Source organism: Micromys minutus (assembly GCF_963924665.1).
Source record: "Micromys minutus genome assembly, chromosome: 1".
NCBI lineage: Eukaryota > Metazoa > Chordata > Mammalia > Rodentia > Muridae > Micromys > Micromys minutus.
In genome coordinates this window covers 245,368,421-245,385,237 of record NC_137969.1, presented here as the reverse complement: position 1 = coordinate 245,385,237, position 16,817 = coordinate 245,368,421, and the positions used below count along the sequence as shown (strand labels likewise).

General features: G+C 51.6%; 1 protein-coding gene across 2 annotated transcripts in view; it reads left to right on the top strand.

Annotated features, from left to right (window-relative positions):
* Positions 1-16,817, top strand: part of ITPK1 (inositol-tetrakisphosphate 1-kinase) — a 125,772-nt gene that overhangs the window by 13,141 nt on the left and 95,814 nt on the right. For both annotated transcript variants that reach the window (XM_080909950.1, XM_080909949.1), the window contains exon 2: positions 15,245-15,269. In XM_080909950.1, coding sequence (XP_080766076.1) covers positions 15,245-15,269 — 25 coding nt within the window. The remainder of the gene's footprint in view (positions 1-15,244; positions 15,270-16,817) is intronic.

Sequence of the window (16,817 nt, the reverse complement as noted above, 5' to 3'; positions counted from 1 at the left end):
CTCTTGGGTCTTGAGCTGCCCAGGGAAGCAGAAACTAGGGTCAGAGCTCAGCCCACTCTGCATTTGGCTATGTGGGGATGTGTTATAGTTCCTCTGAGGATCCAGCTCAAAGGTCCTGGGAAGTGAGTTTGCCAGTCTCTGCTACTGCTTAGCTATGGGGCTTCCAGCTGTCAGGCTGAACTTCCGAAGAACCTCAGGGCAGGGTCAGCCCTGGCATAGGAGGCCATGTGAGGTCTTGAAGAAGGTCTAGGTTAATCAGCTGCTGAAGTTAGAGCTCTAGAAACTGAAACCAGGCTCAGTAAGTCAGTGACTTGGCCCATGCAGTTCTGAGAAGCCTCTGGGGGCCTGGTTCAGGCAGACTGTGAAAGACACCAAACAGCTTTTGTTAAAAGGTCCTACTCCTAAATAAATAGATAAATAAATAAATAAATGAGGTGGGGGTGGGGTGGGGTCACATTAACAAACCGCCAGAAGTTGAGTGTGGTAGTTCATGCCGAAACCTTAATACTAGGGAGGTCAGAGCAGGAGAATCTCAAATTCAAGGTCAGCCTGGGCAATATAGCAAGACCCTGTTTCCCATGGGGAAAATAAAAGGAGGTAGGGAGGGAAAGAGAGAGAACTACCCATGCTCAAAAACAAATGGCACTAAAGTGAGTTATACTAAATCACTCCCCAGAAGCAGGGTGCATTGTGAGTGTGTGTGAGGTTCTCTGCACTTTTCCCCCTCTGTGCTGACTTGAATTGTCAGTGTCTAGGGAATAACTCAGGGAGACAGGTTACCTTTGCTGTTCTTGGGCAACACTGGTGCTCTGGCAGTCTCTTTTGGAGGCTTGGCTTCCCAAGGGGCTCATAGTCACCCTTTCCCCTTGTTTTAGTCAGCTCTGGCCTTTTAAACAAATACCACAGCCTGGGGGCTCAAAACGTGCAGTTGTCCTGCTCGGAGACTGGAAGTTCAGGGCAGGCTTTTTTCCTAAGTGTACACACCTCTGCTTTCTAGGCATGTATTCAGGTATTAGGAGAAAGAACAAACTGATCTGTTTTTTTAAATAAGGGTGCTGATCCTATATGGGAGCCCCCATCTTTACAATAGAACCCCGAAACCTAATTACTTCCCAAAGACCTGTCCAAACACTGTTTCGGTAAAGAGTAAGGCTTCAATCTCTGAGTTTTTCGGCAGGACACACATGTTCAGTCTGATGTCCCTCTTGCTCTGCAGAGAGGCTCCACAGTCAGAGCCACTGCCTTCTTCAGGCTGGGAGGGACTTGAGGACCTGGCCATCACCGTGTAGGAGGCAGACCAGCACGTAGGGCATGGCCAAACTTGAGCTCTGTAAAACGGGTTATCAGCAGTTTGGGGATGAGGAGGCTAGGAGCGAATTGGTGGGGGTGGGTTCTAGCGCAGTGAGCGGTATGATTCTGATTTATTCTCACTTAAACTTTTTTTCCCCCCTGACTGAAGATTCATTTGAGGGCTGATTGTCAATCACCAGTCTCAGGACCAGTCTAGAGCAGGTGGCTACTGTGGCCCTTTAAACCTGGAGGGACTGATCTTGGGCCATGTCTCTCTCCTGCCTTTTGCCAGCCAGAGTGGGGAGCTGAGGCATGTGGAGGGCTGGGGAGGTTCAGGGAGAGACAGCCTGTGGTGAAGACCCACAGGCTGACTTCCTCAGTGCCCCTCCCCCCTTTGACCAACGCTTCCTCCTCCACCCTTTTCCCATTTGTTTGTGAGAAGGGCCCCAGCTGCGGAGGCTTGCACTGAGCCCCAGCTGAAGGAGACCTAGGATGTCATCCCCTCCCTGAAATTAGCCCTCGGCAGAGAGCATCAAACCAAAGCCTGAAGAGACTCTACCACCAGCCTGCCCAGCATGTCCTTCTTGTGTGTTATAGTACATGTAGCATTTTGGTTTCTGCTGGCATTGTGGTGTAAACAGAGTCCATATTTATATTTTATACTGGCTTTAGCGCTCCTCCGTCACCCCCATCCTTTAGCGCTCTGCCCCCACTTTCCTCTTTTTCCCCCTTCTTTTGGTGGGGCTGCTGCTGGCCAGTGTTAAGCACACAGTCTAATAGCAAGGGTCTTGGTGACCAGAAGTCTAACCGTCTCCCACTGAACTACAGCCCCAGCCCCTTAGAATGATCTTTCAGATGCTTATTTTGAGGGCTGGCGGAGTAGCACGCCTTTAATCCTAAGGAGTGCAGGAGGCAGAGGCAGGTGGATCTCTGTGAGTTCCAGCCTGTTCTACATAGTTCCAGGTTAGCCAGGGCTACAGAGCGTGGCTCTCAATAAACCAAAGAACAAAACAAGTACAAAATTTATTCTTACCAACTTTTTCATTGTAAAATTTTCTAACATAACAGAAATGTCGATGAGATCAGCCCTGTGTCCCACTCCTCCTTAGACATTACAAGGTATTAACCAATGCCTATTTTTATTTTATTGCTCTGGTATATTTGAAGCAAATCCTGACATTTGATTTCATATGTAAATTTTTGTGTGTGACCAAGTATAGAAAACATTTCCAAAGATGTTGGCTTGCCCGAGGACAAAGTACAATAGAGGATGATTATTTTTAATTGTTATGGAATGGACCTCCTGTTGCCTCTTGGGTTGTAATCTTATTATTGAATTCTTAGGATTCTTTCAGTCTTCTATGCTATCACTACACATACACCATTATGATTCTAAACGACGTCCTTCCTCTTCCGAGTCATTTTTACTACATTCTTTAAAATAAAGATTGCCAGGTGGCAGTGGTCCCCACCTCTAATCCCAGCAGTCAGGACTCAGAAGCAGGTAGCTCTCTGAGTCTGAGGCCAGCCTGGCCTGTAAGGGGGGGTACGTGTGTGTGTCTCAGTGTGGGGTGTACATGAAGACAGGTGCCCGTGGAGGTCAGAGTCCTGGGATTCACCTGGAACTATAGGTAGTTGTGGCTCTCCTGCCTTTTGGAGCTTTAATCTGTGTAGGCAGGGAATCGTGTCAAGCATTTCGGCTGGGACCAGGGAATTAAGAGCAGAGGTAGGAGTCTGGGGGCAGCTCTCATTGTGGTCAAGGGAGGCTTTTCTAAAGGCTGGAACCCCTGAGCAATAGGAGAGGAATTAGCTTCAGATAGGCTGGGGTGGGGCATCCCAAGGCAACAGGGACAATAAGTCCGAGAACCCAAAGATATGTCAGGGGAGCTGGGAGCTTGTGTTGAGGATGACATGGATGTGGTTGGAACAAGGTCTTGGACTCATGGTGGTCCTCTCACCTCAGCCTCCTGAGTGCTAGAATTATAGATCTGTGCCACGATGCCAGGCCTTAATAAGCATTAATCATCTGCAAGGAGGTTACTGAGGACTTTTGCATATGTCTCCACGTATAGTTTCCTACTTTTGCTGTGTCTACCTGGTTTTGGTGTTAGGGTCACAGTGGCTTCATAACTGAGTTTCACAGTGTTCCTTCCCTTTCTATTTTGTTGAACAGTTTGATAAATATTGGTGTTTCTTCAAGGATGTGGATACTTTATTGGATGGCCACACACCCAAGAGCATATGTATGGGCAGTGCTACCTGGGTCAGGGGAACGCTAAAAGTCGGGTGAGTTTGGAATGAGGCAGATCTGGGAGAACTTGGGAGGGGCGTGAATATGATCAAATATATGAAATTTTCAAATAATTTATGGTGATTTATAGTGCATATTCATGTGTGCATGCACGACACCCTACTCCTGGTACCAGCTTCAGTGTTAGTTGCTGTTCTGTTGTTGTGAAGAGACACCAAGGCAGAGGCAACTCTTAAAATTTAACTGCGGACTGGCTTACAGTTTCAGAGCCTTAGTCCATTATCATCTTGGTGGTGTGTGACAACCTTCTCACAAGGACACACATCCTAATCCTTCTAATCCTTTCAAAATTTCTTTCCCTGCTACAAGCATTCAAGTGTACAAGGGGGGGGCACATTCTTATTCTCCCACTTTCTTAATGTGCACAGAGGTATCCGTGGAGATGACAGGTGTAAAGCCCCCGATTTACTGCCCTGATCTCAAGATACCTAGCGTGCCATTGAAACCTCTTCTCAAATGGCAGGTGTGGTTCTCGTATAACATCTGACAAAGAGCATGGGGTCAGGCTTGGAGCCTGTGTGCTCTGCTGGGGTCAGGATATGTACGGATAAAACGGTCCTTGTATCTCAGGTCAGTGTGAGGACAGTTGAAATATCCCTGGATAAGTTCATCTTGGGAGATATGTCTCCTGCACAGTCTCTGGGCTAGCTGTGGCATTCACAGGTTGGCCTCGGGCTACCCCAGACTCCCTAGCTAGCCCATGTTGGTTTCCAGGCAGGTCATGAGAGGGATGTAAGTTTATAGCTGGCTTTCTTTCCTCCTTCCAGGGTTGCTGGACCATCTCAGATCCTAACTTGGTCCTCTCTCACAGGGACTGTCCTCAGGTAGAGTTAGCCTTACCATACACAGTCGGGGAAAGTAAGGCTTCTCAGAGTTGAGTGACATAGACCCTACCCCTCCCCCATTCTGGGAATGTTGGCCAGCAGGAGTATCCTAGAACTAAGAAAACTCCAGTCAGCCTGGGGCTTGGCTTTCAGAGTAGGTGTTGGAGTGTTGCACAGTATCTCATTCACCATGGTTGTGACCATTGTGGATCTGAGGCTTTGTCCTAAGGAGAACTGTTGCAGGCCTGGAAAGCCTGTTGCCACTGGAGGACAGGCAGACAGACAGCAAGGCTGGGGATACAGCCACTGCTGTGGTGCAGGCTGCTGAGGTGGACCAAGGTTTCTAGGGGTACTCTGGGACTCAGGGTAGGGTCTAGGCAGGCCCCCTTCATACTAGATGTCCATAAGAGTTACGGAGTATCCCTGCACCTCCTGTTCACAGGCCCAGACCTGCAGTCTAACAACCCAGACTTCTACAAGGCCCAAGTACCCTGGCCCTGGCCAGGAGGGTCCCACCGACACTGAGGTCTGTGTGATCTGGTCTGTTGACTTTGCCTAAGAGCTTTGGGCCGAGAAGGCCAGAGAGACATTTTCTTATCATTCAGAATCCACCAGGACGTGGTGTGATGACAGCACGGATTTGGATTTGAGCAGATCTAGGTTGCATTCATCTTCTTGGCTTGGCTGACCTAATGGCTGTTTAGCCTTCCTAGACTCCATCTTGTCTGTTTGAGAACGGGTTACTGCTGTTGTGGAAGCTGAGTGGGAGGGGCTGGTGGCCCCATCAACTCCCATCAACCTCTGGAGCTAACTTCCTCTAGCATACCTATTTGCAGAAAGGGAGACTGAGGCCTAGAGCACAACACCTGGCTGTGGGAGATGGGGAGGCGGCAAGGCTGGTCTTCTTATGGTCTGGCTGCTGGTAGCACTCTGCTTGTGAGGAAGGGGACGTGAGGAAGAATGGAAGGCCCTGACCTGGGTGTCTGCTGTCCCCACGCTGTTGCTTCTCTTGGGCCATTGGAAGCACTGGTCTAGGTGCTGCCTGGCCCTGGCACCTTCCTGGGCTCCATTCTTTCTGCTACAGGGAGGGGCTTGGGCTGCTGGTAAAACATTTATTGGGCCGACACTGTAATCACTCTGCAAGGACACTTGCAATTATATCTGCATTTGGGAAGCTAATTTTCAAGAGCTTTTTTATTTCTTTTTCTCTTCCTAATTATGTGCAATCAGCCAACCAGTGCTCTTGGGATCCTCTACTCCCCAGCCGAGAGGCACCTGCTTTTCTCCTCTTGCCGTTCCTTCCAGCTCTGGGCAGCCAGGACACCACAGTGAGTCCTTTCTGTGGAGACAGGGATGAGAGACAGACCGGGAGGATGGGGCTGGACTCTGGCGTGGCTCCAGGTTGGTGTACGTCTTCATCAGGAGCAGTTGATGGCAGGTGACTTTTCAGTTTGGATGCTGAGTAGTGGGTGACAGCAAGCTTGGTTTAGATGATATTAAGCCAGAAGGTGAATTCCTGGATTCAGACAGTCTAGCCATAAAAGGACCGGCCTCTAAGGCCTCAGATTGTTACTTCAGTCCTTCCATTCTGTGGCCCAGCCACTGAGGATCTTTTCTCAGGTCCAAATTCTGCTATCTCCAGCTCTTTTCCTACCTTCGGTCCTTTGTGTGTGTCCACTGCTTCTGGTACCTGGCAGGCTTGTCCTCTCCTCTACCCCCAGACTCTCATGATCTCAGCCTGTACCCCTTTCAGGACTTGCTTATTCACCGTCCCTAAGATCAGGAGCCTTTCCTATTGTTTTCACTGTTAGGTCCCATTGGTGAAACCACCTGGCCCCTGACCAGTCTTCAGAAGCACCTAGGAAGTATAGGATGAATAAAACCATCTCTTCATATGGAGGGTAAAGGGGGAGGCCAGTCATGCGGAGGGCTTTAGTTTGAGACATCAAAACTAATTGACCTGCTGTGAACTGGCCTCACAGCCCCCTCTCCAGCTGCACTCTGACAGGTGGGATCATTCTTGCACACTCACTGCCTTCCTGAGTCAGCAAGACACAGCTGACCTGTGCATGGTCCAGGAGGAAGAGGTGCATCTGGAGCAAGCCTCTGGCTGATGGCTCTGGCAGGCCCACGGTACCCCGGCTTCTGTACCCTTTTGATGATGTACCCTCTTCCCGGGAGAGGATTTGGTGGTAGATTATAGAAAAAGGGTGTGTCTGGCATTTGGGCGAAATATAGGCAGGTGGTCAGTGTGTGTGCCAGCAGGGCAGGGCACAGCAGACTGGGTATGCACCATGAGTGGGGAGGCGGCATCTTTAAGGGGCCTCAGTGCCAGGTGGTGAGAAATTACACAAAGGCATGACGGGGCAGGATGGTGAGGTGAGTCATGCTTCTGAAGCAGAAGGTCACAGGCTGGAGGGTGGACACACAGGCAGCAGGAAGACAGTCTGGAGACCTGTGCCTTTTGCATATGTTGCTCCTGATGACTGGCGGGCATTTCTTTCTCTCCTCTCTTCTTGTTGGAGAAACCTATTCATGTTTTTGTCATTTCTTCTGCACAGTGCCCTGGTTTTTGGCGTTGGTCCGTTGGCTGCTGTGACCCTGGTGTGGAGCTCTGAGGGATTACTGCAGATGTTTGGGACCTGTTGCCATGACTCCCAGCTGCAGGGCTTGGCAGGGCATGAACACTGGGAAGAAAGGAGGTGTGGGGGGCATGTGCCAGCTACTAGTCTTGGAGCTTGACTCTGGACAGTGGGGTCTCCTGAGGTCTCAGGCTCATCCTCGCCAGAGAGGGGCCTTCATACCTGTTCCACAGTCCTGCCCTACAGCTGATTTCTCTCTCCTTAGCAGGTTCAGGCTCCTCTGGAGGTTGGGTGGTATCCTCTAGACTTCCGTCATCTTTGCCGTGAGCATCTGTCTTTTCTCTTGACTGTTGGCATGCATAGTCTTCTCTGAGCATGGGCGCTCTCCTCTTACCTGACAGTTAGTGTTCTGGGAGCTAGCCTTCTCTTTTGTGGTTTTGTAGACACCCCTTTTCTCATCCCCTTTGTTTCTCAGAAGGTTCCTTCTGCTTGAGAAGTCAGTACTGAGGGATGACCAAGTGGACCTGGGTTTATCCTAATTCTGAACCTCGATGCTGCAGGCCTTGTCTAGGCTACAGTATGCCCGGATGTTTGCAGCCAGTCACGCCTTAAGGAGTGTCTTCTGTGCCCTTGACTTTTACTCAGGGCAGTTCCTCAGTTGTGGAAGACTTTGCCCTCAAGGCTCCACGGCTAGGCTCCAAGAAAGGATTTTATCAGGTTTGGGGTAAGGGTGGGCTGAGGTACCAGAAGCAGTTCTCCCTAGAAGGCTCTCTCTCCCAAATATCCCAGAGGCCGCAGCAGATTTGAGGTTCAGCCAGGTGAACAGCCCCCTACAGGCCACATTATGTTGCTGTAGATTGAGGAGGCCCTTGCTGAGGGGGGAGGGAGGATGGGAGGGCGGGGAGTTGGGTGTGTGTGTATGGGGGGGGGATGCAGGAGGTAAGTTTGAGAGGAAGTTCAGCTCATGCGCAATGCCTGGCACTCACAGGCCCCTCCAGCTTCACCTCCTCCCTGCCCGCTCCCTCACCTGGCTGAGGGGGAATGAGGCCGCCTAGGATCTGCAGGTGTTGGCTTAGCACTTCTTTGGGTCATATCCAGCATATCCAAGCCTGCAGAATCTCTGGAAACTAGAGGGTCTCAGCTATCAGATCAAACTGCTGCCTATTGAGACAGTGCATTTGGGATGGGGACGGGGGCCAGGTCACAACCCCCCCGCCAAGGCCTGTAAATGGTGAAATTGTCTGGCCCTGGCAGGGCCTTGGTATCCCTGGGTGCTGGCCCAGCTTTAGGTTCCAGCTGGCTCCATGCTTGGAGAGTCTGTTACTACACAGTGTTAGCAGAGTCCAGGATGGGACCTGCCTCAGAGCAGGGAGCCCTGGAGTTGGACATGGCTGGCCTTCATATCTTTCCTTGACCTTAGTATGAACTTGGGGTCAAGATTATTACCCTTTTTTATAGTTCATGATCAGGGTCTGAGGCCGGGGTTTTTAGGTGTCCAAGGTCCAGGACCACCTGCTCCTCTTCCCTGCTTCCTCTGTTCTCATCAGGGACCCCGTAGGCATGTTTGGTTATGTTCATGACTGTGTGGGTGCCATGTTAATTCTTCCTTCAGCCATCTAGGTGCCCCTTGAATTTCTGGGCAGGTTTTCCTTTGTCCCTTCTCTACCCTGGGCACTTTGCGAGAGTGTCCGGTGTCGCAGGGTGGCAACACTGCTGAGTCCTTGGTGCTGTAGCTGACAGAACAAGGAGCCTACCAGAGATGGCCAGGTCCTCATGCTGTGTGACCCGGCTGGCGTGCATGATGGTCAGAGGGCACAGTGCCACAACAGGGGTGATCCCGAGACAGGGAAATTGTCCTGGATTATTAGCTGGGTGGACCCAGGCTGGTCACAAAGGTCCTGATAAGAGGAGGAGGGAGTGCCAAAGAGAGGAGATGAGGCTAGTTATCGATGTGGCAGGGGGCCAGAGAGTGTAACAGTTTCCTGAACTGGAGAGGCCAGGGCAGGGTGCAGTCCTCCCACCTACCCTGAGAAGGAAGAACAAATAGGCCGACCCACAGACCCACACCGTGGAAGGCTCTGATTTGCTTTTAGTCACTCCCTGTGGTGTTTCATTTGTTACAGAAGACCACGGATGCAGGGCTCCTTCACAATGCCCATCCCGGGCTCTGGGGTGAGCTCAGAGAGCAGTTTTGGGTCAAGGTCAGAGCTCTCTATGGCCATGTGGGTATCAGAGCCGGTCTTCTTGGCTTTCTACCCTGCGGCCGACCAGAGGATAAAGAGTAAAGCCACTGCCTTGGGACTAAGGTTTGGGCAGCACGTAGACACTTCTCTGAGGCAGGCTGGGCCAGCTCTGGCTCATGCTCTGTTGTGAACGCTCAAGTGCCTCCTGCTGGTGAGGATGGTGAGGATGTTGGCTCAGCTTGGGACACCATGTAATGCACACACATCAGCTCGTGGTTTTTACTCTACCACCTTTCATGGGACTATTAACATTCTTTGGCTGGACCTGTGGCTTAGGGGCTCCCCTGTGTCAGGGTTCCACAGAGAAGGAAATCTATGTTCAGGAGTCCCCGTAATGTTTGTGGCTTCAGAATCCCCAGGTGCTTCTGGGACTGGGGTCGAGAAGGGAGTTTACAGTTGAAGGGTGCACTAGCTGCTCAGGAGACAGTTCAGTTACAGGTGTGTGACCTTTCTGAGTGGCAGTACCCTTCGTGCTTGCTGCATACATGCAAAGCTGCTCCTGTAAACAGTAGGTGCACCTTGAAGTAAGTAGAAAAGCATGAACCACGGACAGCAGACTTCTCCCTCAGAGCCCCAGAGCCTCCCTGCTCAAAGCTTCCCTTGCTCTCCAGGCCCAAATTACTGCATTCCTGGGCCCCTGAGCACTGCATCCAGGAAGCAGGCTACATTGTGGGTCTCAGGTCATCTAGTAGCTGGGTAGAGGGAAGCCCAGAATCCTTCTGTTAGGTCTCTTTATTGTTGGTCACCGCCTCCCCCCAGCTCAGTGCATCCATAGATGCTGCCACTCCTGGATGAGTCATGTGCTCTGCCCATGTAGGTTCTCCAGGAGAGCCACTTCCGGGCCCCACCAGCTTGCTCAAGGTCCTAGGGTTTGATGCAGTCAGATTGCCTCATCTGTGCTGAGGGAGACCCACACCTGGGCCTGATTGCCTCCCTTGGGTGGGGCACATAGTATGGGTGGGGTCTTTAGGTTGCTGACTTTCAATTAAGGGATCGAATCTCCATCCCATTAAAAAAAAAAAAAAAAAAAAAAAAGACATACGGCTTCCAGTCTATCTGGTTCTTTTCTGCTGCTGTCCAAACAATTCTCATGTTTGTACTGGCTTTAAAATTCTGTTCATATGTTGTCTTTATATCAGGCCATTTCAGTTCCTGGCACTGTTAAACAGGAGGAAAATCCAAATCACAGAGCAGTCGGCAAGGGAACGGGGATTCCAGGGAGGGAAGAGGCAGGCAGGTGGCTCCAGGCTGAGCCTTGGCAATGGAAGTCTGGAAAGTGGGTGCTAGCTAGCGCAGTGGAGCGCCTACTGGGCATGGAAGGCAAAAATCAAGGCCAGCCTGTGGGTCCAGGGACTCGCTGCCTTCAGCCTCATGGGGGCCGTCGGCAGCACTGGCTGGTGGGGCAGCTGAAGAACCACTGAGGAAGGGTCCTCAGTGGATGAGCCTGAGAGCTCTTATGGGTGAGCCGCAGCTTGCTACGTGAAGACAGGCATCGGCACAGAGGAGATGGCTGGGAGAGGCCAGATGTGGGCGAGACTTAGGTGGCTTAGAGAAGGGGACTTGGGTGTGGGGGTGAGGGAAGGGTCTGGCTATTCAGTACCCCATAGGCTGCTTTTTTAATGTGCTACTGGCCAGGAGTTTAAAGTTTGGGGGTATAGAGATAGGGCATACCCCTGCTTTCTGAACCGCAGTTGTCAGTTGTAGGTCAGGCTGCAGAGTCCTAGCTCGAGCTCATACAGAGTCCTTCTTTTCAGTACTATGTCCCCTCTGCAGTGTCCCCTTAACTGTGCACTGTGGTCACTTTAGACCAGACAGTTCTGTCCTGTGTACTATGGAACCTCTGTCTTCTGGATGCCTGTGGCACCGCTTCAGTTGGCAGCATCCCCTTGCATGGATGGAACAGCATCTCCCCAGCTTAGGCTGGCCTCAGACTCACAGTCCTCCTGCCTCAGCCTTCCAAATGCTGGTTGAGGGTCCCTCTGGTAACTGCCTTCTTTCCAGACTGGCCCAGGTCAAGAGGACTAGTTAGATGGCCCAGTGGTCACAGCCGAATGCTACTTCCTCAAGTACATGCCATTTCTGTTCATGTTTCATTACCCCAGGCAAGGACCGTGCCCACAGCTGACCAAGGTGGTTCTGAGGGAGGGGCCTCAGTGGCAGGATGTCGAGGAAGAGGGTTGCTGGTGTGGGTAGCCACCATCTTGAACCTGGAGCTGTTCTTCTTCAAAGGAGGGACCATCTTTCCTCTTCCTGCAAATGTTTAACTCCCCAAGGGTGGGGTCCAGCTGGAAGACAAGATTATGAGTTTTCGTATACCTCTGCCCCACACTTACCAAATTTTACCAAGAAAAGTCTCCTAGGTACAGGCATTCAATAACATTCAAATTATTAAGCTTTAACTTTTATTGCCCATAATAGAAAACACAGAAAACAGGAAGCACCTCCAGGTCATCCACTGTTGCCCCAGCCCTGTAGCCCCAGTAAACACCGTCGCCTGCGCCCTCTGACCTGCCCCCTAAGGACCCGTCTGTTGACACTAGCCTAGAACCTCAGTTCTGAGTGTCTGCTGTGAGCATTGTGTGGCCCTGCCATGGGTGTCACTCCAGCTTGTCTCTAGGAAGGACTTGGGAGACTGTCAAGGATACAGTGCCCGAGGAGTCTGCCTTCTCTCCAGCCCCTGTCTCAGCTGCCCTTGCCCTTGCCCCGAGGCCTGGCTGAGGTCATCTTGTGGTACTTTTGGGTTCATTTTGTACACATAAGCACCTATTCTCTTCCATTGTTCTCCGTGGAGTTGTGTACGGTACACAGGGTTCTGCCCCTCCGAAGCTCTCCTGTGGCCTTGGTGTTGTTCCCTATGGAAACACAAAGCTTCCTGCCTGATTGCTTTTACCGCTGTTGCTCGGTGGCATGTGGCTTGTCGGTGGCTCTTCTCCTAGAAGTGCCTTGCTCTTCTACACTTCAGACAGTTTGGCAGCTGTCATCCCAGAGCCTGCAGTTTTTATACGATTGTGTGTCTGGGTGATGAGGACGAGGGGTGGTAGTCACTTTACAGCCAGCTCCCTGATTTCTCTCCCCTCCCCCAGGATTTCAGGAGTCTACTCTTCAGGGCTCCCCGATGAAGAACTGTGAGCCCAATAGGTTCTTGATTTTCCTGTGAGGTGGAAGGAGATGTGGTTGCTATGGAGCTCCCCTCCCCTCCTCCACCCTCCCCTCCCCCACCCCTATGCCACCCGCCTCTTCCCTAGTACATGAAGGTGTCAGAGACTCAAGAACTTGGCTGGAGACTTTTCTTGCCTACCAACTATGTTGCACCAATCTGGAACCTTCCCTGGGCCTCTGAACATCACATTCTGTTTCTCCTTCAAGTAATACAGTGACCCAGACCTTGTCCTCGTGGGGCTGCAGGTTGACAAGGGGTGTTAGGAGAGAGGAGTCTCTCAAAGTCTCCCCATTGGTTCTCCCTCTTACTAGAGGTTTGAGCTGGATAAGCTGCCTGGGCTCCCCAGGGGAGCTCAGCCCTCTGTGAGATAACCGTGGGCCAGACTTCTTCACTTGCTTTATTGGATGCATCCCGTTTGTTTTCAAAGTTAAAGGCCTCCATTGCTGTTCAAGGATTGGGGTGATTGGAAGTGACCACAGGCAGCTCAGCAGCTAAGAGCCACATGCTGACATCATCTGGATATCAGCATATTTCCCCAGAGGGAGACTGAGGCCATAACGGAAACTGGCCCTTCCAGGTGTGGGAGATATGTATCTTTCTGTCACTTGCTTTCCCCACCCAGTGTTGATGTTTAGGAGTCCATCTTTGAGCGGCTAAAGGCTATGTAGCCTTCCTGGGCCAGGTTCCCTCACCATGAGGCCAGCTACAGTTTTCTTCTCTCTGGGGGCAGTTGATCCAGGTTCTCAGTTTGCAGAGTCTCCTTCTGACTCTGTTTGTCCCCTTGCTGTGGGCATGGGTGTCCCGAGGCCTTGCTGCTGTGTGTCTGGCCTGTGCCTTTGTGCAGTCGTGGGAGCAGGTGGGTATTGCCTGCCATTTCTTCAGGAAGTGCAGGGAGATGAAATGACCCGAGAGTCCCCAGTGGTAACAACCGTAGCATTCCCTCATTGGTTTCTTTGGGGCCAGGTCCTTTTGGGACATAGGGTTAAAGGGCACGTTAGCCCTTGCTTCCTCCAGTTGACCAGCTGGTTCTAGTGGCCTTCAGCCCGACCATCTCGTCTCCTCTGTTGGTCCTCAGGAAGCAGCTGGCAGATATGTAAGAAGTGATGAGGGTGGCCTCAGATGAGGGGAGACCCTGCCTGCTTCCTGAGGCCTCGGGGATGCAGGCTGGCCGTGGCATTTATTGTGCCCTCTGACTGCTGCACCAGGACCTGGAGCTAAGCTGTTTTTCCATATTTATGGCTCTACTGGACTGCAGCCCATTGTGAGCAGCTGTTGGCTGGTCAGCACCAGAACTAGGTCTGGGCACAGTTTTTAATTTTACTGTTTCCATCTCAGGGCACTCAGGTGAGTAAGCTGTAGGCCCCTGACCTTGCTTGGACCCAGCCTTTTCTAATCGTCTTCCCTTTTCTCAGTAAAATACTCACATGGGCCATTCGAGGTTCTGTGGGTCTTGGTTTTGCCATTTCTCTCTAAGTGGCAGCTGTCTATACTCAGGGGTTGGAAGAATGGAGACATGGGACCATGGGTATATTGTGTAAATGGGTGGGAGAAGGCCGGATGGGGAGGGCACACACCCTGGAGAGGCCTGAGACAGCCCTATATGCTGGAGCTCACAGAGACAGGTCCTAGCTGGGGCTTTCAGTAAGAAACATGAGGCAGGTTGATGAATGGATGGAGCAGGGAGCCTTCGTGTGTTATGCATGCTCCAGAAAGCTGTACACAGAACCCACTTGTGCACGGGAATGGTGTGAGCGAGGCAAGGGTTGATGGATACTCAGCTGTGGGAGAAAGATGGAAGGAAGACACAAAGCCCAGGCTAATTCCACCGTGAAAGAAAAGATATTTGTCGCCCCGAGTCTGGCTTATTTCATTTAGGGCAGTGAGCTTTAGTTCCATCCACTCCCCTGCACACGCCACGGTCTCTTTCCTCTTCAGAGCAGGGTAAAATTCCACAGTGTATATTTCTCTATGCGGTTCACCTGGTGACAGAACTGTGGATTGGTCCCATAGCCTTCCTGCTGCGAATGGTGCAGCAGCAAACACGGGAGTACCGACTTGGAATCCTTGAGGCTTAAACTTAAAGGAGGGAAGGGAGAGGCACTGTAGTGAGGGCAGCCGAATTTGTGTGACATGGGAACAAGAGGGAGGAAGGTGACCAGACAGGAATGGGCATGAAGAGTTACGGGCAAAGCATGATGATGTGTGTGCGTAGGCATGTTGCAGTGAAACCCACTTTTTGAATGTTATAATAGCTGGGCAGTGGTGGGGCGGGCCTTTAATCCCAGCACTTGGGAGGCAGAGGCAGGGGGATGGTCAGCTAGAGTTCAGGGAGTAGCAGAAGGGGCCAGGATTGGATTAGCACAAATGGGAAATGGCTGGCCAATGTGACGGCCATGGCAGACTTGGAAACCAGGACAGGGTGTTCAGATTGAGGTGAGAGCTTTGGAGAGCGACCTGTAATAGTTGAGGCAAATAGAGGAGTCTTGAGGCTGTCTAGGCCAAGAGCTCTTATTGATGAAGGCCTGTCTGGTGACAGCGGCTCAGGGGCTGGGGGTGAGGGTGGGACAGTTACCGTCAGTTCTACAGGGCACTGGCCAAGTTTCCCATCAGCCATCTCTTCTAGGTTGTGAGGGGAACTGGGGGCTCAGCGCTCATAAACTTTATCCTTGAAAGGTGGTTCTTATGAGTTCGCTGGCAGGAGAGGCCTGGCCTGAGCCACCCTCATGCCGCTGTTACAGCTGGTTCTGCTTTCAGCTGACTGTAGTGGATAGTCTGGAGAGGATGTTTCCGGCCTGCTGCTGAAGTAACATTCTTTCTTTTTGTTTTCTCTGCAGGAAGCGAGGGATAGAGGTCGTGCAGGTGAGTACCGACCACTTCTTCACATTGTCACGTGCTGGCCTAAGCATGCATTTAATCTGTCTTTGTGAGTTTGGGTGTCTGACTGCTTTTTATGGGCACCTGGATTGTGACATCCCCCTGGAGGTCTGACATAGCTTCTGCCCCCAGCTGGGTACTGCTCAGGTTTGGAGAGTTACTGTGGATGAAGCATAGGAAGGGCCTAATACTTGCGTTGTGTTACAAAGGATGAAGGGGTGGTACTGCCTAGCCATGTGCTTGGTCTTGTGCTCATTGGCTGGGAAAGAAGGAGGGATGAATGGATAGAGGGAGGAGGGGAGGTAGGAGAAGGAAAGGAGGGGGAGGGTAAGGCAATCATGGAGAGAGTGGAGGAGGGAGAAGAGAGAATAAAGAGATGGCCCTGAAGTGGATAGGCAGCTCCAGCAGCAGACATCTCAGGAAGGTTGGCAGGTTTGGCCCGTCTGAGAGAGCGTGGGTCCTTGATTCCCTGTTGATGCTCTGATAAGAGACATTGGCCCCCATGGATATATCTTTCCACGGATGGTAAAGTGGTGGGTGCCTCCACGTGAACTCAGATTTGTAGACCCATAGCGAAGGACAGGTTGCGCCAAAGCTCTGCCAGGTTTCCTGTGTCACTGTCCCTGTGCAAGATGAACCTGTGTACCAAGCCGCCCACTCTCGGATTCGCTTTGAAGGTTGTGTCTTCATGCAGCCGCAGAGGGTTGCCGGGGATGAGAACCAGATCAAGGCTGATGGCAGACATCTGGAGGAAGTTTCCAGAAAGCCTGCTGGGGCATATGTACTTAGAGCTCTTCACTGTTCAACTTCAGGAGGGCTCTACTCAGCCCTTGTAGGAAAGGGTTTCCCTGTGCAGGACATGCATATACCTGGCAGGCCCCAGATCTTCCCAGGACCCTGGCTGGGGGTGGACAGGAGCCTTGTAGCCATTGTTTAGAGTGTGCCAGACAAAAGGTTTCTGAAGTCTTTCAAGATGTGTCTGTTGTTCATTTGGAAGACAACTTGGGGGAGGAAGTGGTGTCTGGGCAGGGAGTGAAGCCAAACTGAGCCCTTTCTACTCTGGCAACTAAAAATAAAGTCAATGGCCTCTCCCTGCACCTCCTCCTGGCATCCAGGAGAGTCACGGGAGACTTGATTTGAAGACACTGGGAGAGACTCTGCAAAAACTGGAAGGCAAATTTTTCAAAATCAGCCCCGCTTTTGTGCACCACACCCCAGGTTGTGGGCTCCTGGAAGCTGGAAATAGGCTGGGTGCCAGTCACTGGGTGGGTTAGGTGTGAGTGAGTTAGAGAGAGTGACCATGTCTGAGCCACCCCAGCATCCACCTCCTCTGTAGGTCCTGAGTATACGGGGAGGTGTCTTTCTTATAGAGATACGGAGGCATATGTAGCTCAAGCTGTTGTGGCCTTTTGGAGAGGTCAGCTGTTTGGTGATGGATTAGGGTTGAGTTTGGGTTTAGGACCTGGGTTCAGGACCTAAGCATGAATAACCCCAGGGAAGATCTTGCCTGTTTATCCAGGTCACGGAAGTCAT